Genomic DNA, 25,319 nt, shown 5'->3' with positions numbered 1-25,319 from the left:
ATGTAAGGCTCAAAGCTGTGGTTTATTCGTCTCTTAGCTGCCCCCGTGTGGCCCGAACAGGATAATGACATAGCACTTATTTGCAATTCACTTAATCACCACAGGTAGGGCGTATAGAGGTCCACGGGACACCAAAACACTCCTGAGAATTGCGAAGAACGCCGTTCTTTACGTTTTTTGTTCACACATAATTCACTTCATCTCGTCTCAATAACAAAAGCTACCTGTAAACATAAAATGTTTAGAGCAACAAAACAGAGAACCACGTGATATCTTGGGAACTGATAAACTATTCTTCTACAGAATCCATACTGTCATGACGATCACTTAGAAATCACTTAAATGTAGAACATGAATTAATTTGAAGTCGACAAACCAGCAAGTCTCTTGAGATTAATTATTTTCACAAGAGAGATCTGGTTTGGCCTTTTGTTAATGAACCTGTAAAAGTACAGTTCACACTTCTCTTCCCTCCAAAAAGGAACATACTACATGAGAAATTAATGAAATCTCTGGAAGACTTGCAAAAAGAAAAAAAACCTGAACCAAACATTGGCTTGGGTTTTTGTTGTGTTTTTGTTAGCTGCTTGAGAACTTTGTTGTTGAATTTGGATTTGATGACCAATCTGTTCTTTAGGATTCAATACTAAACCTTACCATCCATTACGTAACAATAAAAACATCAACAAAGACAGTGATTTTGTGTGTACATAAATGTTTTAATCCAGTGATTAGTCTTCCATTTCACTAGCTAGAAAATTTAAAGGTACATACTTCTAAATAAGAAAAATACAAATAAGAAATATACAAGTAATGCAAGTATACAAGTAGTGCTCTATCCTAATCAATAACAGACTTCTCATTATAAATAAAGCTAGCCACAAAAAGAACATATATTACATACATATATCAGGTGCTCAGAAATAATCCCTTACGTTTCTTACAAATAAAAAAAACCAAAATGAAACAAAACCGAAAAACAATGGACACATTATTATTGTGAAACATTTAAACATCAAAGCACAAACCTTCATATGCAGCCTTAATCTGTCTCTGTGGAGTTTCAAACAGAGAAATTGTACACACTGGAGCACTCCCAAGAAACAGCTCTTTGTCAGTCACAGAAATCAGCTCTCACAATGGCTGAATACAGGACACAAGTTCATTTCAGTGGGTTAAAAGTGCATGCATCCTGCTTGCTTTGGTTACATTGATCATATACAGCACACTCCTTTATATATTAAAAGGACCTGCTAACTCTAACATATGTTTAAACAGTGTTTCACTTTTAAACAAGATGCATTATGTCTGCAAATAAATACAAATGTAAAATAAGTTAAATGTAAAACATGAAATTGAAGTTAAAAAGTAGTGTTGCGGAAGTTGAAATTGCAGAGAATAATTAATTAAATTTAGTTGAGTCAGTCTTAAACCTGTTTAGGAGAACTCTTTAAAGATCATTAAAACCTTGACTGGACTGGCTACTTGGATATCCCTAACCATTGTTTCGTCAATGGATTTGTGAGCTGTCTTTCTAATAAGGAAGTATTCCGTTGAACGGTGTTAACTAGTTTAAAAAAAAAAAAAAAAAAAAAAAGCATTTTAAGCATAGAAAATTTTAGCACCATTGGGTGTTTTGCATTTTAACCAAGAGCTCTCAAACTTGCTAATATTTCAGCAGTGCGCAGGCGCAGTCATTCCAGCATTAGAGAAATACTCACGATCAGCCATTTTGAACGAAACGTATCACCAGAGGATGCACAAAGCACTGCATGAAAATGGGGAAATATGAACAGAACAGAAAAAAGCATCTGATGACGTCTGCGAAAAAAAAAGACAAAGCGGGTAAAATACATAAACTAGGTTCAAGTCGTATGCATTAACCTGTTCATTAACTGGGATGACAAAGATTTTAAGAGTCCACTTTCCCTTTAATGTTTTGTTTATGGATTGTAGTTCCCTTCCCAAAATACAAAGAGAACGTTCATGATACTCAGTGTAGAATCTGAACAGTGACATGCAACTCAATGTGCAATCAAGGCTGAATGGCAGGTATATTTGCCGCCTGTACCTTAACTCCATTCTTTAAAAAATAAATATACACAGAAGAGAGCAATCATAGCACGAGCCAGAAAGCATTCTGTGTGAATTCCATATTGGAGTTTCTCTGGTTCCTGTGCGTTGTCTTTGAAATACAGTATGTAGACACAAGCCCGCCACCTGCTGGTTCTCCAGATCATTCTGTAATACTATCTGATGTGGCGTACATTTCTAGAGTACATATATACTGTGATGTAGCCCCTCTCTCTGGCACTCAGCCCCATTGGCGGAGGGCTTTCAAGTAACACACACATCAAGGTTGTACTATAACCTTTGGTCTTGAAACCAAAATTCTCCTTCCTTCAACATTATGGGAAATACTGTATAGGGATAATTTGCAATGTGTACGCATAAACCAATATAGCTGCATGATGACGTAAAGTGACGTATGGTTACTGCTACTACTGGTGACAGCCATTCTGAAGCCAAAGAGAATGGTGAGCAAAAATAATTGAAAAAAATAAATAATTCCATAACAAATATGGAGGTAAAACAGCTGGCTCTGCCGCCTCGGTTCTCGCCCAACAAAAGCGCTAGAGCTGCGATCGAGGCGAACCGACCGTACTTCCCTTTTTCTTGAAACAAACACTGAAGTAAATAAAAAACAAAAAAAAACAAAGCTTGCCTCATCACAAAAAAAGTGCAGAAGCCGGGAGGCGGGTTGGTGGGAGGCGGGTTGGTGGGACGTAGTGGGCGGAGTTAGGCGGTGTTTTTGGCCCTCTTGGCCATGTCCACCCTGGCCAGGGGCCTCTTGAGGGCCCACTTGTCGTGTCGCGGGGCCTCGGGCCCCTCGGCCTCGGAGTCGCTGCTGGAGCTGCCGCCGCTGCCGCTGCTGCTGCTGCTGTTGCTGTCGCTGCTGCTGAAGTCGTAGCAGTCCTTCTCCCGCCTCTCCTGCTTCCGCTTGCCGTCCTCCTGCCCCGCCTTCGTCCTCAGGACGGAGATCAGGCCGCTCCGCTTCTTGTCCCGCCAGCCCTTGAACCCCGGGGTGAAGCGGAGGGATGGGCTCTGGGCGGGGCAGCTCTGAGCGCTGCTCCCCTTGGACTTGCCCTTCAGGAGCTTCTCAAAGCTCTTGGACGCTTTTGAGCTCACGATGAACCAGTCCTGATTGAAAAAAAGTATATATACAAAAATAGCATATTAGTCTGAGGGGCGGCACGGTGGTGCAGGTGATGGGTCTGAATCCCAGTCTAGGCCTTCCTGTGTGGAGTTTGCATATTCTAACAGTGTCCACGTGAGTTTCCTCCAGGTACTCCGGTTTCCTCCCACAGTCAAAATATATGCAGGTAGGTTAATTGGAGACCCTAAATTGCCCATAGGTACGAGTGTGTGAGTGAATGGTGTGTGTGTGCTCTGCAATAGATTGGCAAGCTGTCCAGGGGGTATTCCTGCCTCTCGCCCAATGCATTCTGGGATAGGCTCCAGCCCCAGCCCCCACCCGTGACACTGCCCAGGATCAGCAGGTATAGATAACAGATGAATGGATGGACAAACACAGTGTTCACATGCCAGTCTAAAACACAAGCTACAACAGGCTCCCTTACCTGTGCATGGATCGAGTTGATGTGATACTTCACCCCACTCTCGGAGCTGAACTCTTTATCACATATCAGGCATTTGTACTTTCCTGCTTCAAAGTCACCCTGGCGAGAGAAGAGGAATCGCACTTCAACAGGAAATTCAAAAGGAAACTAACCCAACTGCTCAGACAATATCAGAATGAAAGCACTTACATGAAGTGCTGTGTCATGCGCGTTTGTTCTCAAGTTAGCTGTGAATGTATTCAAACGTACAGTGCAACACAGGGGGATGACAATACATACCCTTGAACAGAGTCCAAGGTGAGCTTTCAGACCAGACACACTGGTGTAGACTGAATCGCAACCCTGCGGAAAATACATAAAACTGAATGAAGAATAATGGCTTGACAAAATGACCAGCACACACATTATAAGAAAAAAAAAAACAAGCAAAATAAAATGGTGGAAGAAAAATTACTATGTGAATGACAATAAAACTACATACATGACAACAAAAAATGTATTGACAATAAAACTATATGCAACTGTATATGGTCTTCACATCTATATTCAGATCAAGTATTGAATGAAGGAAGTCCCGAATTGGCTTCACCTGGTTTGGACATTGTACTTTTCTCTGCAGCTTAACTTCATTTTTCCATTTCCGCAGAACCTCTTGGCTGAATGCAGGGAGCCCTGGTCGGGCGTACTTCAGCTGGGGGGGGGGGGGTTTGGGGATGAGGGGGGAGGAAACCCACAGTCAATAACTGGGAATACTGATGAGCAACTCTTGAGATGCCCCAGGCCCAAAGTAACACAAACAGACTCTATGGGACTGGCAACCAACCCTGTTCCTGGAAATCTACCATCCTGTATGGTTTTAATTTACACCCTAATTTTAACACCTGCCTCTACAAATTAAGGAGTTGAGCAAGATCTCCAGATCTCTAGAATGAGGTGCACTTTGTTGGGGCTGACACAAAAACCTACAGGATGGCAGATCTCCAGGAACAGGTTTGGTTACCACTGCTCTGTGGAGAGTCATCGTCCAATTTGGCCAAGGGTGTTCATCTTGTGAGGTTCAAAAGCAGTGCTAACCCATTCATTTGCCTTTTGACATTTCCACACTTCGAGCTGTTTGTTATGATAACGTGATCCTTGCCATCATAATGAACAATGAAAGATAGCATACAATAAGATTTTAATGTGGAACACCAATAAGTCCAAGCATAGCTATGTATAGCAGATACATACATTTCCTGTTTCTCAATGCTGGTTTCCACGGCAACCTTAAGCTTAAGTCAGACACCCTATGTGTTTTTTTGGGGCAGTGGGCGGCGCTCACTTTCTTGTCGTCCGGGACCAGGTCCTGCTGCACCTTCCTCTTGGGCCACTCCTTGAGGAGCTCCTCGCTGGCGATCTCCTGCAGGTGGAAGACCGCCACCTGGGCGGACGTCCTCTTCAGCCGGCCGCTGGGGGTCCGCTCCGGGTCAGGCTCCGCGGGGGGCTTGGGCTCCTCGTCGTCGCTCTTCGGGGGCGTCTGAGGAGAAACGCCGCTATGACCCAGGACTCCGGTGCCGCTGAGGACCTAAACTGTTTTTTTTTTTTTTTTTTTCTCAAACTGTCACGCTAAGGCTTGTGTAACGTGTCAATGGAAACTGTAGGACACTTCTGAGTATGAAATGAGTTCTTTATAGCAGGCGCGTACAGTATTTTTCTGATTGACTAAGAGTATGGGATATAGAATTATGAGACTGGCTCAGCCCATAAGAAACCAAAGCTGAACATATGATTAAAATCTAATATTTAAAGAAATTCAGATGAAATCCAACCAGGAACCCATACTGGATAGAACACTGCAAGACCCACCAAAGCTGTGTCCAAATCAGCACACTCGCCTACTGTTGAGTATACAAGTCATATTCAAGTTACATACAACTTGTATACTCAGTAGTAGGCAAGTGCACCGATGCAGACACAACCCAAATCAAATGTTCCAACCAATCCAGAGACTCCACCATTGATGACTCACTGGGCCGTGCTCCGATTTGAGGTGGTACTCCAGCCCCGCCCTGGACTTGTAGGCCTTTCCACAATGCCTGCAGTTGAGCAGGAGCTTCTTCAGCTCCGCCTCCTCCTTCCCACACTTCCTGGTGTGGTACAGGTAGCCCATGACGCTGGTGAAGCTGCCACTACAGCCCTGAGAACACACGGTCACACGGCACAACGCAGGTTTCTCCCACCGTTCAAACGACTCCCATTAAAAGTGAAGGAATCCCCCCCGTGAAGTGCTGAGGGGGGAAAGACGTACCCGTACCTCTTTTGAGCATTTTAATTTGCCCATTCTTTTCAGCACCTTCCTGAGTTTCTCCTTCACCAGCTGACCGTCCGCTTCATTCCCGTCCTCTGGTGTGGGCTAGTCGGAAGCAAAGAAGAAGCTCTAACATCAACACAGACGACTGGCAGAGTGCAACCTGAAGGCAGTTTCCAGTGGTTTTTACCAGGTTATTGTGATCGGCCATGAGGTGATACTTCATGCCAGTTGAAGACTTCAGTTGTTTCCCACAGTGGTTACATGTGAAGGGATTCTAGAATGCACAGAGAAAACATACATCAACAAATTGATTAGATTTTAGTACACAATACACTGTAAACACACAAAGTCTATAGCAGGACTGCCCAACACTGTTCTTGGAGATCTACCGTCCAGTAGGTTTTCACTCCAACCCTAACAAAGTGCACCTCATTCAACAGCTAGAGATATAATTGAGCGGCTATTTAGTAGAATCAGGTGTGCCAAATTCAGGTTTAAATAAAACCCTACAGGAGGGGAACAGGGTTGGGTAGCCCAGGTCTAGAGTCTGATAATCACCGTGATCATTGCTAGATCCATGACATTTTTTGTTTTGAAGGAAAGACTCTTTAAATATTCACTCCACACTCCCATATCTCATTCAAACATTTTACGAGGATGCACTAGACAAACAAAACATTTAAATTAAGCTATAAGATATGATCAGATAAGTAAATAGGCTACCGTGTTGCATGTCATTGCACACACCACTTTGCAGTTCGTCATGTGTTTCTTCAACCCCTCAACGGTTTTCCGACTGACGGTTTTGCAGTTGGGGCACGTGACTCGTCCTTTATCCGCGATCTGCAGGTTCCACGTCTCCTCCTGACTCCCTGCCCGAAGAACGTGATATTATTTTCACCTGTACCCACGCCTGAGCCTCAACCACCACACCACCGGCACCTCAACACATCTCACTGTCCGCTGTCATAGGAGAATTTCTTCCTTTTGTCTGTCCCATCCTAAACAGTGAATGTGTTCCTTCCCTGGGGAAACCAGACCCCAAAGCTGGTGTGGTGACAGAGCAGAAGAGCCTCTTGGAGTCTGATGTTCAACAGGATCAATGGGCAAAGAAAGCCACTTCTAAGCTTCTACTGCTCTGCTTTTTTTCAGTTCTCCTGCTATTTGCTCTTTGGGAGCAACGCCATCCATTTTGGTAAGTTTGCAAGACGAGTCACCGTCACTATCGATAGAGATGGCTCTCCAGCGCCCTCTATCTGCAGTGTAGGAAAAAAGCGAATCAGGTTTTACGTTTCCCACCTGAAATGTGGCTCGAGGGGCCCTTCTTTATCGCTGATCCTTTCCTTTTCTGTTCGCCCACTTCCATGGCTCGTTCACTGCTCTGACTCTGCTCCACAGCAACTTGAACAATGTCAGACAAAAAGGTATGCTGTTAGTTATGCGAAGGGAGGGAGGGAGAGAGGAAAGAGAGAGGAAAGAAAGAGAGAGCCATAGGTACCTGACTGCTTTATGCCCTTTGCTTCCTTGGAGGGCTTCTTGTCTTCCATTCTCTGTTTCTTCTTGGCCACAGCATCTGGGTGAAAACAATATCATCGGTGAGAATTGCATTGTGGGAACTGCAGTTTTATTTTGAAGGGATGAGTACTGTATTATATGGGACCTCAATGATTAAATGAGAATGGAAAGCTGCAGGGTTAAGACTAAATTTTGACTGTGGCCAGCAGCTCCATAGCTCCAATTGAGCCACCCAAAGCATGGTAGGATTCAGCTTGATAGGGGTCTTTGTTTCATCCCAATCTAGCGACCCCCTGCTGGTTGACCGGTGCCAATGCCAAAGCCACATATGAGAAGTCTTCCTCCCACTCCACTCTATACAAGCCTGGTTTTGGGCTGTGGTGTGAAAAGAAGGAGCTGGCGACAGCTGGCTGTTTCAGAGGGGCAACTGTCAACACTCTCGAATCGCAGGAATCTCTAATTCTATCCCATATCTATGCCGCAGTGTAGTATAATACAAAAGGCACTGGGCTTGTAACTGAAAAGTTGCAGGTTTGATTCCCAGGTAGGATGCTGCCACTGTATGTACTCATGAGCAAGGCACTTAACCTGATTTCCTTCAATATATATCCAGCAGTATAAATGGATTCTGTTGTTTAAAATTTTTTTTTTTTTTTTAAAGTCAAGTCATTTGCTCTGGATGTAATGTAAATGTAATGTAATAACCCTACGCCTCCCTTTACTGCAGTCTACAGAATTTGTACATTTTAAATATATAAGCTTTTTACCTTTCCCCTTCCGTCTGTTTGAGCTGGGTCCTTCACCCATGACCTCCGGGCAGGAGGCTGGCTTCCTAGACGGGCAGGTCAGCTCCTCGCTGCCATTGGCCAGCCCGGAGGAGGCTGCCGAGGAGCAGGACGAATCGCTGGCCGAATCGTCCGCGTGACCCCGCGGGGCCCTCAGGAGGCCCTGAATGCTGGAGACACGCGGGAGACCCAGGTGAGGCGACGAGCCTGCCCCTCCTACCTTAACAAATCGTCCATGGAAAGCACGCACACACACGCGCACACACGCATACACACGCACGTGCGCACACGCACACACACACACACAGCAAACGAGGAAAACAAGGGCTGGCTGCACACACAGCCCAGGGTGTGCTGCTGTTGCACCCTTGAGAAGGGGGCTGTATGAATGGACTGCATGTATAAATTTAATCTGTGTGAGTCACTCTGGATAAGATTTTTTCTGATTTTTAAAAACGATAAGTTGACATTTTACTTTCCCAAAAGGCCTAAGTCACTCAGAGTTGGTTAAGAATATTGTATTGTGGGATCGGTAAGGATTAAAGCATTATGAACTCTCAATAGAAAACAAAACAAAGAGAGCTACCACCCACACACGCTGAATAATCGAGGTTTGGTCTACACAATGGATTTTAGAGATTCCAGTAATTTCATAACAGAAACACTGTATGTCGAAGGATGACAACCTCGGAATCCTTTACTGCAGCAACACCATGAAAATGACCTCATACCGCATCAGCAGATGACTGGAAGCCGGAAAGGTGGTATCAGATCGGCGAAATGCGAAACCGCAGAAAGTATTTTTCACTTGCCTGTTTCTTCCGTATGTCCTCTTTATCTTCAGAGGCTTCCGGTGCTGCTCCTCCACACGCTGAAATGTGAGAGCAGGAAGGAATAAAGCAACGTCATACGGTAGCGCCATCTCCCACCCACCACTACAGCACCTCCAGGTGTTTTCAAACACTGTCGCCTTACAAAGACTCAGAGGCCCGACTGACCACAGGAGTCTCTCTCGCAGGGTAAGACAGGGACAACCCTGCAGCAAGAAGCTCTTCCTCCCTGAATGTCACTAGAGTCAACTGTGTGCCACCACCCTGAAGCATTTTAACCTTCCATTGTTAATTAATATAGAGGCTAGAATGCAAAAATCTTTCAACCAGATCGCCTAAATTAAATGAAACTGTAAGCAACGGCAGACAGAACGGGTGGAAAATGAAATTAACAGAATATTTTTCCACTCTCAAAAAAGACAAAACACTAAGAAATGACATTAACCTCTCATCTTAACACACTGGCCAGGCAACAGAGCTCGCAAAGCAATTGCGCCCGCAATTAACGTGACTTTCGTTGCCCCCTGACACCGTTTATCATACATACCAATAACACACAATGTACTGCCCGTCACCAGTGTTGTACTTTGTCGGAGGTGTTTTTAATCTGTCCTTACCCTGGAATTTTTGTCTCCACTTGATTTACCGCCTGCCACCAACACCTCAGAAGCTCCTGAAGCAGGTAAGGACAGTATCACCACATCATTACATCCAAAGCGCATTATATATGGTAACCAAAGCAACATGGCTGTTTTTTTTCTTCTGAAAACAAAACAGGATGGTTGTGTCAGATTAAGAAAACTGTGTTTTTCACCTTGTGCCTTGCCTTTCTGTTTTGGCCTTGATGCCTTCCTCTTCCTGGTCACATTAGGGGCTGACACGGTCTTCATTTTCTGATCCATGTTACACCTGGAAAGCTAATGCTTGGACAACATAACACACAATATTACAGGGTTATCATTTGGATTCTTGAATCTTCACAATGCTTGATAATTTATTCCACAGGGGATGTGCAGAATGCCATTTATAGGACGTAGTATTTATTCTCAGACTCTCAAACTCTCCCTCTCATCTGGCTTTCAACGAGGGTTCCACATATCCCAAAAACGCAGGTGCTATTTTATTATTATTCTGTTAAGATCTCATCTGTGTAGTGCTCTTATACTTACAGTGCTGCTGTTGAGAGCATTCTACAGAAAATTACGGGACGCAATTTCTTAAACGACAATTGCTGGGACAACAGGTGGCAAAATCAATCAGATCGATGCATACTTCAGACAAAATAAATGTATGCGGAACACTTTACGCAATAAAATAAATTCGCCTTTTTACATCATATTGACCCCACATTCAATACGCAACGGTGAAACACGTTAAAAGGACCTTGCGTTCATCAACCCCTAGAGCTCAATCGGACACAACTAGTTCTATGCACACATTAACCCAAATGTAATATGATCTCCCGGGTGATGACTGATTGTCAGTGCAGCAGCGCAGCAGCGTTGTAGTAGCGTGTCAGCTACAGAGCCACCATCATTGTCTGCAAATAGGCTCGAAATAAAGACACGCTTTAATACCACGGTTGAAACGAACAGAATTTGCGGTCTACTCAAACAGCGGAGTGCATTTTCATCGCGCACGCAATAGATTTTTCCATGCACGAAAACCTGCGATTGTTGGTTACACGTTACATTCGTTAGATTTGTGGTCTGTCTGGCCACCAATACTGTACCTTTCACTGCTTTTAGAAGGACTACGCTTCCTCTCCTCTTGATGTTTAGCCTTTTTCGTCAGCTTACATTAGCTCAGTGGGACTCTTGGAACACATAATTTTGCTCGGTAAAAGGGACCGCAATATGCGATCACTATAAATCTGCATCAAATGCACTTGTACGCCGCACTGTTGAGACAAACACTTGAATACACCATATTACCATCCCCACCGCGAGATGACTTCATTCTCGAAACGCCCTCTATTCCGCAACAGCAAATGAGATAAACTTCTCATTCACCACCACTGCAGGAGGCGGTTCCATGAGACTGACCAGTGAGAATTGGGTATTCTAACAGCGCAGAAAATACAGATGACGGGATATGGAAACAGATGCCCCTGTCTTAACCCTATCTACGTCCCCATTCTGATCCGGGGGTCTGCTCTTTGTCCTCGAGCGCACACGGTTAGCGGACCAATAGTTGCAACGATGCCTAATTATACCAAGCAGTGATTATGCATTTTGCAAGTTTCCCCTCAAGCCGCAGTCAGTATCAGAGCTCCTGGGGGTACATTCTTGCCCATTATATCGACACTAATAAACATTACATTTTATGTGAGGTTTCGTGCAGCGATCATTCAGGCCAGATATCGATCTGCGTATGCGGCTGAATAATTATGTATGCAGTATGGTGTTAACTTTCTCAAAGGTACGAGGAAAATGATGTACTCTACCAGAGGACTAATGCCGAAAACCTGGTTTCATGCACAGTTCTTATGTTGCCCCTCGGTCAACAATAACGCTTGTTTCTCACGCCTTGCCTTTAGTGGGCATATGAACAAAGAAATTGAAGTGTCATCCTAAAATCAACGACGCTCGTGTTATTGCAGAACACAGTCTGGTCACCACCGACTCCATCCAAATTATATATATTTTTTTCAGATCTATCAGAAATAGTTGGTCGGTACTGTACATCGGTGTACCGTAGCCTAAATCGGTTGTCCTTTATATTTTAATTGAGGTTGCAAGTGTTTTCATTAAATCAAATAAACCATGGCAGCAGCCACCTCTCTCTCTCCCTCTCTCTCTCTCTCTCTCTCTCTCTCTCTCTCTCTCTCTCAGTTTCACTTTCCGCCAGTTTCACTTTTTCTTAGTAGGCTACATCAGCAGAAGACGTCGGGGTTAGAACACAGCAAAGGAACAGAGACACATCACCCTGGATCTATTGTTCATTCCGACGTGAACATCATATCGTCAAATTATGTTTAAACGTGAGTATCGGTAGGCTATACGATTGTATTATTCTCTTAACTCATTAGGTGTTTAACGCACTGGTCTAGGTGAATAGTCTAGGTGAATAGTCTAACTACGATTAGAACCGTTCTCTTTTTTGGAGCATTATGTGCTCCAAAAATATCTTTGTGTAATATATTTTGGAACTGTGGGTGACGTGTACGTTTCGAAAGTAAAAATACAGTTTAAAAACATACCAAAGTGAAGAGTATAGGCCTATTCACAACGAGCCTTACTGAAAGTGAAAGCAAGGATAAACCCCGTGATATGGGTGGCACTGTCACGGAGCCATAAGCAATAAAAAAGTGCCAATTCTCAAAACATTTTATGGTAATGGTAATTTGTCCTGGAAGTTGTCCTCATGCAGGGGTCCTCCAATGCGGATGTCGGATTTGTCATATTGTTATCTTTTGTTCTTAATATTTTTATTTCAAATGTATACAATTGTCTTCAGAGCCAAAGATGGTCAAAATATTTACCACTGTGACTGGAGACACCTCGAACGCTCACAGGACCTTTTTGGACAACGTTGCTGCGAAGGTTTCGCTGATCGAAGTGCAGCGATGGGAGGAGTGTGATGTCATAATGAAATTCTGCCCCGTTTCGTCTCGGCCTGGACCTGACATCGATGCAGCACTAAAGGACAATCCGGGTACTTTACCATAATACAAAGTTTTACAGCTACCGTCCAATTGGTTGGCGAGGACAACTCGCAAATTCTCCTGTTACACTCTTAAATATGTGCATTTAAGAATTAAAAATCTCCACTTTTACTGGCATTTTACGGTAAAGGTAAACCATTGTCATGATGACTAATAAACCATAGTTTATGCCGTAAAAACGGTTTATTATCTTTAAAATATGTGCTGTTATTAGGAAAAGAGGTGTCTATCACTATCAGTGGGGCTTGTCCATGTCTCACTGAGCACCAGCTCTTGTTAATTAGACAGTGCACTGTGCTGATACCGTGCAGAACGCAGAGAATTGGCAGCTGGCTCTGGTAGCACACATTTCAGGGAAAACCTCGACTGAATTAACAGAGGATGTCGTGCCAACAAATGCCAACAGTTAGTCATAATGTTTATATAGCCTACATGTATATATACTGTACAGTGTGTGTGTGTGTGTGTGTGTGTGTTATTACTTACATTGCTTATTTAATTTCCTCTACATGGTCCATTATTCATGATTTTCTCCTGTCCCTTTACAGCCAATAAGCCTGCCGTTCTGGTGGTGATGCACCACACCTACGACCCAAATCGCAGCGTATATGACAGCAGCAATTACGTGAAACAGAGTGACGTGCTGAGCGTGGACTGTCTTTTCTATGAAGCCAAAGGGTTGTTTAGGTGCCCAGCCAATGAGGAAGCTGTGGAGAAAACAATTACGCACATAAGGAAATATTCAAAGGTATTGCACAGTTATCTACTGCTGTGTCTTTGCATGTTCTTATGTATTGTTTTATGTAGTCATGCCATGATGAAGGTCAGTGAGAGTGAAACGCAACCACCCTCAATGCTTTCATGTACATCACAGTTGTAAATCTTGTGATTCACAGGAACGTCCTCCTGCCCCAGTATTGACTGAACAGGTAAGAGCCTGCAGCAGTGTGTTTTCATGAACTCTATCTGTGTCTGTGGTTTACTGTAAGGAAATTTATCTTTAAATGTACTAATTTAGCAGATTTAAAGGGCATCAGTGTCTGGATGGGCCCAATGGCCTGGGATTAAATCTTGACTCTGGCCAATTGCCCAGTAGGTCTCTGTGAGTAGAGACTATTTCTGGGTGTGATGGCTTGCAATCCCAGAGGGCTTTGTTGCAGTGTATGTGGATCCTGGTTGAGGGCATCCTTTGCAGCTCTCTGATGAAAAAATCACATGGGAAATTTGCCTTTTTTTTCGCATGAAAATCACATTTTCACGTGTATTAAAAAAATTAAAATAGTCACGTGAACTAGACATTTCACATGTGACTGCCTTTTTTCACACGTGAACGACAATTTTCACATGTGAAAACAAACACGTGACAGAGAAATTGCACGGGTTGCCTTGTCATGCTCCCGTTTCATACATGTGATTATTTCTATAGTTCACATGTGCACTCTTCACATGCCGGGTGTTCACATGCGGTTTTTGGGCAGCGTATTTTTTCGTCAGGGCTTCCAGTTGTACGGACTTCACTCTGTGTAGGTCCTTGAATTGGTTGGTAAACAGTGAGATCCCTTGATATCCAATATTCTGAATATTCATTCAGAACAACTGCGTGCAATTCAATCAGTTCTTGATAGTGGTAGGTGAAACATGACTAGCTGCTGTGGTCTGATGGTAGTGCGTTCCACTACTACGGGTTAAAAAATTGTCAAAGTGAATTTGGAGAGGAAAAACAATGAGCTTCTAGTTGTAATACAAATACCCACAAAAAATGAGTCCAGTGACTTGAAGTTGTGTGCGAACTGTAGCTGTTTTCATTTTTTTATACACACAACATACAGTACATTTCAGTTAACCAGAGAGGTCGTACAAATTCCAACTTACAGAAAATTAACTAGCGAGACTACGGACAGCAGGGAAAGGACAAAAACCACAAGCCAAGGTTACGCAGGCCTTCTAAAGGGCTGAACAGCAGTTCTGGAGTTCCAAAACATCCCAGAGTTCCAGAGGCTTCCTATGACTAAGATGGATGCTGGGAGAATGTGGTGATTAGACTGGGCCGAATGCTATAGGACGCAGTGCGTGGCTGAACCAATGGATGTGGCACTGGGCGGGTGACTGGAAAAGCAGTTTGGAATAGGTTGGGAGAGAGGATGTGATGCGTACTTTCTTTTGCACTGCAGGGTGAAAAACAAGTGGCACCAGGAAATGAGAATGAACTCAGAGGGTATCAAAGGGTTGGTAGATGGTTTTCTTCGTGGCATTACCCATTGAAAAACACAACACAGAATATCTGACAACTACGCATAATTAGTTACACATATTAATGGGAAATACCTATAATTATGTTGCCCCACTCGAGAGGAGGACAGTGTGTTTTGAAATTGGGTTGGTTCTTCATGGCCTATGAAATTTTCCATTTTCCCCAAAACATCCCAGAGATCCAGAGGCTTCCTATGACTAAGATGGATGCTGAGAGAATGTGGTGATTATGCTAGGCCGAATGCTATAGGACGCAGAGCGTGGCTGAACCAATGGATGTGGCACTGGGCGGGTGACTGGAAAAGCAGTTTGGAAAAGGTTGGGAGAGAGGATGTGATGCGTACTTTCTTTTGCACTGCAGGGTGAAAAACAAGTGGCACCAGGAACTGCGAATGAACTCCCATGGTTTCGAAGGTGTCAATTGGTTGGTAGATGGCCTTTTATCGTGGTTTTACCCATTGAAAACCCCAACACAGAATATCTGTCAACTACGCATAATTAGTTACACATATTAATGGGAGATACGTATTATTATGTTACCCCACTCGAGAGGAGGACATTGTGTTTTGAAATTGGGTTGGTTCTTCATGGCCTATGAAATTTTCCATTTTCCCCAAAGCAGCCAGAGCTTCTTTGCCTGGTCGCCAGCTCTTGCCTGTTATGCTCTCTCTCCCCTTTCATAAACATGTCAGGGAACTTGGACAACTCAAATACTCTGAAGCCTGCATATGTAGGCTGTTCTGGTGTCCACTGATGCTTTTTATTTGGTTTTATTACTTCACTAAAGACACACCAGAATACTAAACTATTAAGATTACAGTATAACGGGCCACACCACAGCTTCACTACTGGCTATCAGAGTTAAAAAGTTGAATCCCCTCAGTTTGTCTTACAGTAGTAATATAAATCTGTGATTTTACTTTACTTGTAAGATGATGGTTTTGGTTTTTGAGGTTTCCTACAATACATTCCCTAGCACAGATCAAAGTGGAGATCAGTGTGTGAAAAACAGAGAGAGATGGGGACATGCAAAGTTTATCCCTCACCTAATTTAGATCTTCATTTAATGGAGTAATTCTTCTTAAGCTGAAGCTTGATTTTGGCCATTCAACCCAAACACGATTATGAAACAAAATCTGGCACTGGGCCCATTGATAAACTACTGTACAGAAACTATAGCTGTAAATATGACTATGTACTGCATCATTAATAAAAAATGTGTGAAATTGGATGTTAAGTAAATTATTGACGATGAAAATAACAATAAATGCGTATCTGTAAGAAAAAACATGTTCTTTGTTTTTTTTTCACACAGTTGTACAGCCGAAGAGAAACATTTGAAATATGCATTTGCTTATTCACTAAATTATTTATGTTGTTTTAATTAGTTTAATAATAACAACATTTAATTTCATTATCATGTTGGCTACAGATTAAGACAAAGCAACACACACACACGCAGTTTAGATATATACAGTATATGTGTTTATGGTACCATCTAGCATATTGTACATGGATATTGTCTTCATAACTCCATGCCAAGTGTGTTCACTATGTGTGTGAACTGTATTTAATGCAATAACTTACAGTTCTTTGTTCCAAAAAACATAATAAATTATTTTTGCAATTTCATTCTCTTCCTTTTGCACAGAGGTGGTACCACCTAGTACAACATGACCACCATTTCTATGACACCGGGCCAGGTGCCTTTGCGCTGTGTGAAATGTGTCTAATTCTGTAGCCAACACTCATTCGTTCCTAACAATAACAACAAAACAAAACAAAAAAAGCATAAGAAATAATCTAGCAATTACATTCTCTTCCCCTTTGCACAGACATCAAGTTTGAGGGAGAAAATAAGCGATATTTCTCAGAGGGCTGCAGAAAATCTGTGTGGTAAGTCCAACAGTAGAGTTTCTATATGAATCAAATTAGCAATAAATGTACATTCACCACCTGTTGAGAGGAATAGTTGTGAAACCGTGTATGAGGTGCAGTCAGTTGGAATTAATCATATTGTATTTTGAAAGTATAGCAGCCTTCATATCTACTTATATTCAATTGTATTCTAAAACGATGCACAATGTTTGTTCTCTGCTTCAGGTGTCAGTGATGCTCAGATTTCCACCTTAACACTGCGGGAGCTGACTGAACTGCTTCCAGGGAAGGAGAACTTCCAAAAGAGGAGGGAGATCATGGATCTTTTCAGACAGCATTTTGAGGTACCCCCGGGATGGTCCTGTAGGAGGGGCATACTGTCCCGTAGGAGGTGGAGAGAAATAGTCTTTCAAACCGGGAAGCTAAACAACATTCCCAATCTCTGTGGGAATTACATAACTCCTGGCACTCCTCCTCGGGTTCTCAGCCTAATCATACCCCCTTATAGTCTAATGGCTGAGAGAGAGAACTGCTTTCTCTCTGTGCTACACCAGTGCATTGAGTTTCTTACCTAATCCCTACCACTGAAAAGCATCCTGCGGGAGATACACAATAACTTCATCACAAGAAATAGATGGCACACACACACACACACACACACACACATGTGCGCAAATACACACGCACACAGTTGAGTGCATATGGTCAGTTCCCATTTTAATGCTGCCACACCCTACCCGGACTTGTTTTGAGGACACAACTGAACTTTCATCATGTCAATGCTCATGATTTCACACCTCAGCTCACTTTGTTGGCCCAGTTGGCCCTTCAAGCAAATCCTAAAAAAAGAACAGAAGCAACAGAGCCATAGTTAAACTTGGACACAACATACAAATGCACTGTCGTCTAACTGCGTAGCCCCACGTTGTTTATGTGGAGCTAAGCGAGTGAATTACGTCTGGAGACCCTTGAATTTGAACTGTCTGACGTGTTGCAAATCTGCAGTTGCAGGTTTCTGAAGTTCTGCGGGAGCACCGTCAACTTCTCAAAGAGCAGGAGAGGCAGCTGCAGGCCGCCTTGGAGACCACCCGGTTGCGGATTGACCTGCTGGATAAGCTCGTTAAACAGGAGGAATTACCCAGGAAACAACCGCGAGAAGGAACGAAGAGTCCGGAGAGCGTGGCGAGCAATGGAGAGCCCAGCAGGTCCAGCCCTCTCAATCAAAACCCTCATGCTCCCCTAGCAGACCATGCTGCCGTGCTTCCGGATGAAAACACCACCAGCTCCGGCCCAATTTGTAACTCAAGCCCACCACCAGTGTCCTCTGCTCCTTTGCAGACAGATAAAAAGGCCAACAACTCCAGCCCAGGTGCGTCTTATTTCAGTTTTGTTTTATCCTGCTATCCTGAGGTTATTTTATGCTCATTTTATTCTGAATGTGTTCCATAGGGGAAAACTTAAGCAAATGTAGACTGGACTCCAACACGATTGGATTTGATTTGCGAAGTGTTATTTCCTATAAAATGTTTACCCACCAGAATAGGAAATCGTCCCCCTAAATGTGGCTCTGTTTCCCTGCGTGACAACATTGTCAATTTTGTGCTGTGTCACCAAACTCTCAGCCTGTTGGCCCTGGCATGGTTCACATTAGTATCCAACCTGTGGGGTGCATTATTGCACTAAGGATCAGTGCCTAAATATGACTTCTAAAATTCTTGTTAATTTGCACTTTTTTTGTTTCCTAAATATTTTATTTATAGTTTGAAACATTAAAAACAGGTCTCAAAGGTCTTCAGTCTTCCCATTGTAATCAAAACACCTTTCTGCCATGGTGGATTCCACTGGCATAATGCTCAAATTCTGAAAGAAATACCAAACAAACATTGAACAGCTGTGCAGGGCGAACCACAATCTGATCCATATTAATCCAGGCTGAAGGGTGGACTGGCCTTGATTGGCCAATAGAGGTCACTCTTATCATTGTGCCATATAGATCAGTGGCAACCAACCCTGTTCCTGGGGATCATGTAGGTTTTCATTTCAATTGTAATTTGACACCGCTGACTCTACTAATTAGCAGCCAAACAAGATCTCTAGCTGAGAGATGAGGTGTGGCTTTGATAGGGTTAAAGTGAAAACCTACAGGACGGTAGATCTCCAGGAACAGGATTGGTTACCACTGATATAGATTGAAGTATCCTCGGGATGCTGGTGATTGTCCTGTTGTATGTATGTATGTTGTATCTTTGCCAAATGTCAATATAAGACTTCAAGCTCCTGACTCCCTGCGGCAATTAAATATCTTTTGACTTGTAAAGCCAAGAGCCAACTATGGCATACCAACTGGATCATTTCCACCATCTGACATTATCTAAATTATTGAATATCTACCACAACCTGTGTGCCAACCGAGCATATCCTGGCAGTTGTTGGTGGAGGACAAGGCAAGTTACCAGTTCACTTTAAAGCAATTTTTGATGAATTTATGTGGGTTTTATACATAAGCCTTATTTTATTTTTTCAGCATGGTTTGAAAAGTACTAGATGAAATCTCAACTGAAAATGACTCCCTTAATAAGTGTAAAAACTGTGTATCTTGATTGAAGTCACGTGCCAAAAGACATGTGTCATGTGTTTCTTTGTGTTTTTGTTTGGCCTAGTAAAAGTCCACATATCTGGAGATCCCCCGATGGGGCGAAGCATCTTTCTCAACAAGCTTGGCGTGAGAATTACGGACTCCAGCCTGGAGCAGTGCAGCGTGATTTTGGGCCTCTGTCCGGTCACCTCTCTGTCAGAAAGAGAAATAAGGGCAGCACTCAGCAAGATTCCAGGTGAGCACACCTCTTCTGTCATCTTCCCTCTGCGGTTTAAAAAGTAGGTAACCCAAATTCCGTACTCCCACCGGGTTTTTACTCTGCCCCTCCGTCTCTCCTGAAACCAGCGCTACTCGGAAAAATCTTCCCCTTCAAAGAAGCTCCTCCTCATTTAAAAAAACTGGAGCTACTGGAACAGCAGTTTCTAATTTGACTGATTAGAATATGGAAAATGATCAACTAACATTAAATATTCCACAAAATACCATGACTGCATCTTATTTAACTCTGAAAATACCCGAAATAACTGTTTGAGGGTGTCACGTGGATGCACTGGATTTCTTATTGTAAATATTAGGGGGTATGCTGAGAACTTGGAGGTATACTAACCCTTCAAAAAAAAAAAAACCGATTTCTTCTTTTTAACAGATGAGAAGGATGTCATTCTAGTGCTAATTCACCAGACACTGCGGACGTTCAACCCACGCAGCTTTGTGGAAATTAGAGGACAGAAGAGGAACATTGTGGAAGCAGTTCACTACATTTCGTATCAATCAAGTGGACCTACCAACTACGATGTCAATGATAACGCAATTTCTAGGGTCAGGCTTGCCTTACAAAAGTATGGCCCATTAGGCAGTTGGATTTGAATAACAAAAGAAAAACCCCAGCATTAATGCCACAGCAGCGAAACAAGATTAAATAAAAGAGCTTAAATATAAATACATTTCTTATGAAGTATATTGAAGTCTAATAATGAAATGGTAGATGGGAATTGCTTGGTGTAAGCATTGTGTTCAATGATTCTTCAGTATTCTCATTTTAAACAGAGGTCAATAAATCCAGAACAATGTCTTTGCATCTTCATTTTCAGCACTTCATTCCCACCTAAGGTAATTTGTCATTTTCTTCCCTACTACACAGAAAGATAAGTAGAGTTTATTTTAGGAATACATCTGTCACATTACATTACTTGGAAAAAGAGACTTCAGTATGCACTGCTAAATAATGTTACAGCAGGGCACCCCAACCCTGTTCCTGGAGATCTACTGTCCTGTACGTTTTCATCCCAACCCTAATTTGGCACACCTGATCTGAGAGAGATCTCTAGCCGCTGAATTGGGTGTGCTCGGTTAGGGCTGGAGTGAGAACCTACAGGACGGTTCATCTCGAGGAACAGGGTTTAGGAGCCCCTGTGTTACATGCTATGTGACTGCTTCGGTAACTGAGGTAAGGCACAGTAACTCACTGAAGTGCACAGTGGCACATCCTAACCGGTAAGAACGTAGAAACACAAAGTGCGTCTCTTTATGTTGCCAAAAACTTAAAAAGCAAATTTAAAAGAAGTCAAGAGCCTACTACTGTCACTGAGCACCAAGTCACAGACTTCAATCCCGGCTGCTTAACTGGATCATTAGAACAGTCTAAAGTTATGTTACTGCAGTGAACAGAGATAGGCTGTAAGCCACATATGTATTTATACATTATACTGCTTTGCCAGCAGCCATACCTCCATGCGCTCTGCTCCTGCCGAATGGCTGAAGCTAAGCAGGTGTGGGCTTGGTTAGTACTTGGATGGGAGACCACCAGGGAATACTGAGTTGCTGCTGGAAGTGGTGTTGGTGGGCCAGCAGGGGGCAATCTTCCCTCTGGTCAAATAAACCCCAATGCCCCAGTCCAGTGACGGGGACACTGTGCTGTAGGAGATGCCATCTTTCGGATGAGACGTTAAACCGAGGTCCTGACTCACTGTGGTTATTAAAGATCCCATGACACTTATCACTGAGAATAGGGGGTGTCCTGGCTAAATCCCAGATCCCAGGTGGATGCTACACATTGGTGGTGGGTGAGGTGAGTTCCCCTTGACTGTAAAGCACTTTGAGCATTCGGAAAGGTAAATAGGTGAATATTCAATGAATTACAAACCTTACCAAACATTTCAATTTGAAGATTATTTTTATTACAACTCCACGTGACAATGCTTTTCATAGGAAAATTAAAAACCCATTTTGTCCACAGCCTTATTAATCACTGTATGGAAACCAGGGGACACCATCTCCATTGACTTTTGACCTAACGTTGAAGTAGGCACATTTACACCGGTAGTCCCACAGAGAGAGCGGCAGGTTCCACAAACGAAGCTCAAAGCAGAATCAGCGTCATTTCTCATAAAAGAGGCGAGCGTTCAAATCTGCACTGGCGGCGACAAAAAAGAAATCATAAGCTAACAGTTTTTGATTAATGTTACAATGAACAGTCATTCAAAAAGGAAGGAAAAAAAACAAAAAAAAACAACAGGCATGTATTCACTCCCGATTGTATACGACGACGTTAGATCAACGCGTACAGCTAACAAAGCCTCTTCCGACATTTAATGCAGCTACGATAAGGTCCTACTGCGGGTCAAGCAGTTTAACGCAAAGTTAATATGCATCATATTTCAAAGACAGGCACTGGACCAAAAACATGTCATATCTACCTAGAGCCTCTAATCAAATGTGTTTTAGAAGAAAGCTGGTGTCCATTCGGTGATGAATGCATCTGGAATTTTGACTCTTCAAAGAGGCAAAAAAAAAAAAAATAAAATAAAAAATACAGTGACGTTAGAGCTGGGTTGTGCGTAATGTTTCTCCTACAGGAACAATGAACCTGTAATTGATATGATCGATAATAAATGTGTGCGCATGAGCGTGAATCCAGCGTGAATTCCGCACCAGCACAACAAACCGGGTTTTCGCACTTCTGCGTCCGGACGTCCGGTAACTGGAACGGTATTGCTTTTACGCTCTTATTCGTTTTGATTAAAAACGCTGTCCACGCCCATTAGCGCTGGAGTATGTACTGCTAGGATCCTAGACTAGCGTGCGCTAAATTCAAATGTGTCTGCACCTCTTGCCTGTGACGTCCCCCCGTACAGGACAGGTCACAGTTCACTTCTACATAACTTCTCCTTTGTTACTTTCAGGCACATACATCGTAGTTGTTCCACGGTCCAACCCCCCTGCCCCCCTATCCCCCCCCTCCCCCAACCAGCGAGAGAAATCTTTGTTTTACAAGTGCTTTCTTTTTTCCTTTTTTTTTTTTTCAAATCACGAATCAATTTCACCCATTTGACTCCCATGTTCAAAACAAAAAAAAGGGGGGGAAAGAAAAGTTTGAGTTAAAAAGAGGAAAGAGTGCCATATACATTCAGTTCACAGCACAGCAAGTTGGCTAGGCTGAGTTACCCCTTTCCGTCACCCCCCCCCCCCCCCCCCCTTCCCTTCCCTTCCCCGCATTCAGTCCAATGTTCTGATTGGCCCTCGGGCGCTCGTGTCACTGGCTTGGTCCGCCCTTCCGGTCCCTCCAGTACTTGCTGTAGGCGGCCTGGAACATGTTCTTGCAGCGCAGCTTGGCGTTGAGGCGGGAGCAGATGAGGAAGGAGCCGCCCATCTTGCGGTGCAGCGAATAGGTCTCCTCGGGGGGCGGGGTCAGGCGCTGCCTGAGCATGACGGGGATGAGGTTGTGGATGCGCTCGGTGGTGCTCTGGCAGCCGAAGTTGAAGGGCTCGTGGGAGGCGAAGGCCTCGCCCAGGATCATCACCGCGTCCACGTGCGCGCTCAGCATGGCCTGGAACGAGAGCCGCAGGTGAGTGAGTGTCTGTGTGTGTGTGTGTGCGTGTGCTTTCTGTGTGTGTGTGTACTGTCTGTGTGTGTGTGTGTGTGTCTATGTGTGTGTGTGTGTGTGTGTGTGTGTGTGTGTGTGCTTTCTGTGTGTGTGTGTGTGCTGTCTGTGTGTGTGTGAGTGTAAGTGTGCGTATGTGTGTGTGTGTGTGTGTGTGTGCGCGCTCGTGTTCACAGCCAGTAATATTCATATTACGACCGTGAGCTCAAACACTATGGCGGCCAGGGCTCTTTGATCCCAGTCAAACAGGAAGCGCATGCCTGCGCTGAACCTCGCACTGGAATGGCTGAGGGCCGCAGCAGCACCAGCGCATGCCTCACCAACAGGTTCCGCTTCTCTCTCTGCCAAATCAGCAGTCAGCTGACGGCCCGGGCCTCCCGGGTCGCGCCACCGGCGGCGTTTCCTACCTTGGACTCGTAGCCCGTGAGGAACTTCATCTCGATCGATCGCTTCAGCACCTCCTCGCGGTTCCCCTCGGCCGCCGCCCTGATGATCTGACGAAACAACAGAACGGCGACATCCGTCACTCCGGAAACGCGCCGCAACCGCGCGTTACAGCGCAAACACGTTTCCATTCTCTTCCAGAACATTCTTTTCTAGAGAATTAGACAAACTGCAATTTCTGGTTATGTTTATATGTTTCTGAGAGCATTTTTTAACTCGGTTATGAACTGAGAGGTGATAAACCCCACGTGAATTACTGCACATCCGTACATGTAGATTTTTGAGCCACTGTTTCTATACATTGCGTATGTTCATGATATCCTTCATAACATCATTCACACTCTGTTTGCATTGCACAGATGTACGCAAGTGCAAAAGTTAGTCCCCCAGTACGGCACACACTCAAATTCTCTGAGAAGTTCACTCCACCAAACTCAGATGTGATGAAAGATAATGAGTCTCAGTGTGAAGTATAACACTGTCACTCACAGTTACAATGAGCTAAATATTGTCAGGATCTACAAGGAATTTTTTTAAACTCTTAAGGGCAGGGCAGGGCAAGCTCACCTCAATGTAGACATCAGTGAAGCTCACGTCAAATCCCCTCGTAGCGCCAAAGTCCAGCAGAGCCACCTGAGACCGGGGGAAGTTATCAATGTGAAATTGCTACATCACAGCTTGTGGATATTTCAATGCACTGAGAACATTAAGGCTGGGTCAGAATCAGAGCCCGACCTACTGTGCCCTGTGTCCTAGCATACTGTGTACTGTGCACTACTTTTTAGTATGCGACACGCAGTATGCAAAAATATCTTCCATTTTCCAACCGTACTGTAGAAGTGTCGTAAGACGTCCCAGGTTTGCTCATATAGCACCATTGTTGAAGGCAAACGTCTGCGAAGCCGCGCCTCACTCTTAAACCAAAACTGCGCGTCATAATTACCAAAATGTTTACGTCCTGAAAAGTATGCTCCCGAGTGTACTCCAAAACCTGGAAATAAGTATATCACCCAGAGATTTCAAGTATACTACATTTAGAGAACATCTGAACACAGTGAACAACTTTCTCATCCTTGTACTCAATAGTATGGAAGGGTGCTGATTTGGACACTAGGAGCCTAGGAGAAAGCCCAAAGGTCTGATTACGTCCTGGGGCGGGACGGGGGGGAAGGGGGGGACGGGGGCTCCAGACTCACCCTGTGCATCTGCGGGTCGTAGAAGAAATTGGACCAGTTTGGGTCGGTCTGCATGTAGCGGAACTCGAACAGCTCCCTCAGGCACAGATGCAGGATGTTCTCACAGATCTGCGGGAATGGAAGATGAGGGGGTGGGGGGGGGATCACTCATAATTCAGCTGCAGGAGGGCAGACCCCGCCCCCTCCCCTTAATTGGGTTAGACCTGCGAGACTGCAAAACATGTCACACGCTCACGTGAAGCATTTATCCCACTCCAGACCATTTGTTTTCAGGTTCCGGACTGCGGTAAGAAAATCATTAATTATTTAAATTAATTCAAATAAGTCCAATACTTCACTACACACCC

General features: G+C 43.9%; 3 protein-coding genes across 8 annotated transcripts in view; 1 reads left to right on the top strand and 2 right to left on the bottom strand.

The window, feature by feature from the left end:
* Positions 1 to 698: 698 nt before the first annotated feature.
* znf512 (zinc finger protein 512) lies at positions 699 to 11,105 on the bottom strand. 3 transcript variants are annotated; one of them, XM_035420770.1, is made up of 16 exons: positions 10,794 to 11,105; positions 9,876 to 9,984; positions 9,679 to 9,734; positions 9,044 to 9,102; positions 8,214 to 8,401; positions 7,430 to 7,504; positions 7,231 to 7,332; positions 6,679 to 6,803; positions 6,119 to 6,205; positions 5,935 to 6,033; positions 5,650 to 5,817; positions 4,963 to 5,157; positions 4,231 to 4,332; positions 3,921 to 3,983; positions 3,642 to 3,740; positions 699 to 3,201 (listed from the first exon to the last, which is right to left on the bottom strand). In XM_035420770.1, the coding sequence occupies exons 2-16, from the start codon at positions 9,961 to 9,963 to the stop codon at positions 2,800 to 2,802; spliced, it is 1,908 nt and encodes a 635-aa protein (XP_035276661.1). In that variant the 5' UTR covers positions 9,964 to 9,984; positions 10,794 to 11,105; the 3' UTR covers positions 699 to 2,799. The 3 variants fall into 3 exon arrangements, with proteins under 3 accessions (XP_035276661.1, XP_035276660.1, XP_035276659.1); XM_035420769.1 differs by having other exon boundaries at positions 6,655 to 6,803; positions 9,876 to 9,978; positions 10,794 to 11,103; XM_035420768.1 differs by having other exon boundaries at positions 6,655 to 6,803; positions 10,794 to 11,102.
* A 793-nt stretch (positions 11,106 to 11,898) lies between these two features.
* si:ch211-245h14.1 (uncharacterized protein LOC563420 homolog) lies at positions 11,899 to 20,536 on the top strand. Of its 2 annotated transcripts, XM_035424305.1 has the most exons (11): positions 11,899 to 12,044; positions 12,521 to 12,718; positions 13,277 to 13,476; positions 13,625 to 13,657; positions 14,900 to 14,953; positions 15,340 to 15,402; positions 16,814 to 16,874; positions 17,082 to 17,200; positions 17,862 to 18,225; positions 19,517 to 19,687; positions 20,099 to 20,536. In XM_035424305.1, the coding sequence occupies exons 1-11, from the start codon at positions 12,035 to 12,037 to the stop codon at positions 20,317 to 20,319; spliced, it is 1,494 nt and encodes a 497-aa protein (XP_035280196.1). In that variant the 5' UTR covers positions 11,899 to 12,034; the 3' UTR covers positions 20,320 to 20,536. The 2 variants fall into 2 exon arrangements, with proteins under 2 accessions (XP_035280196.1, XP_035280197.1); XM_035424306.1 differs by lacking the exon at positions 15,340 to 15,402.
* A 1,070-nt stretch (positions 20,537 to 21,606) lies between these two features.
* Positions 21,607 to 25,319, bottom strand: part of coq8aa (coenzyme Q8A, genome duplicate a) — a 31,085-nt gene continuing 27,372 nt past the window's right edge. For 2 of the 3 annotated variants that reach the window (XM_035422759.1, XM_035422757.1), the window contains exons 12-15: positions 24,973 to 25,080; positions 24,344 to 24,409; positions 23,740 to 23,826; positions 22,985 to 23,278 (exon numbers count right to left, since the gene is read on the bottom strand). In XM_035422759.1, the coding sequence (XP_035278650.1) occupies positions 22,985 to 23,278; positions 23,740 to 23,826; positions 24,344 to 24,409; positions 24,973 to 25,080 (555 nt within the window). Of the gene's footprint in view, positions 23,279 to 23,739; positions 23,827 to 24,343; positions 24,410 to 24,972; positions 25,081 to 25,319 lie in introns of all 3 variants that reach the window. The other variant, XM_035422758.1, reaches the window with a different exon arrangement.

This window comes from Anguilla anguilla, chromosome 6 (assembly GCF_013347855.1).
Source record: "Anguilla anguilla isolate fAngAng1 chromosome 6, fAngAng1.pri, whole genome shotgun sequence".
Lineage (NCBI taxonomy): Eukaryota > Metazoa > Chordata > Actinopteri > Anguilliformes > Anguillidae > Anguilla > Anguilla anguilla.
This window is presented reverse-complemented; position numbering and strand designations above follow the sequence as displayed.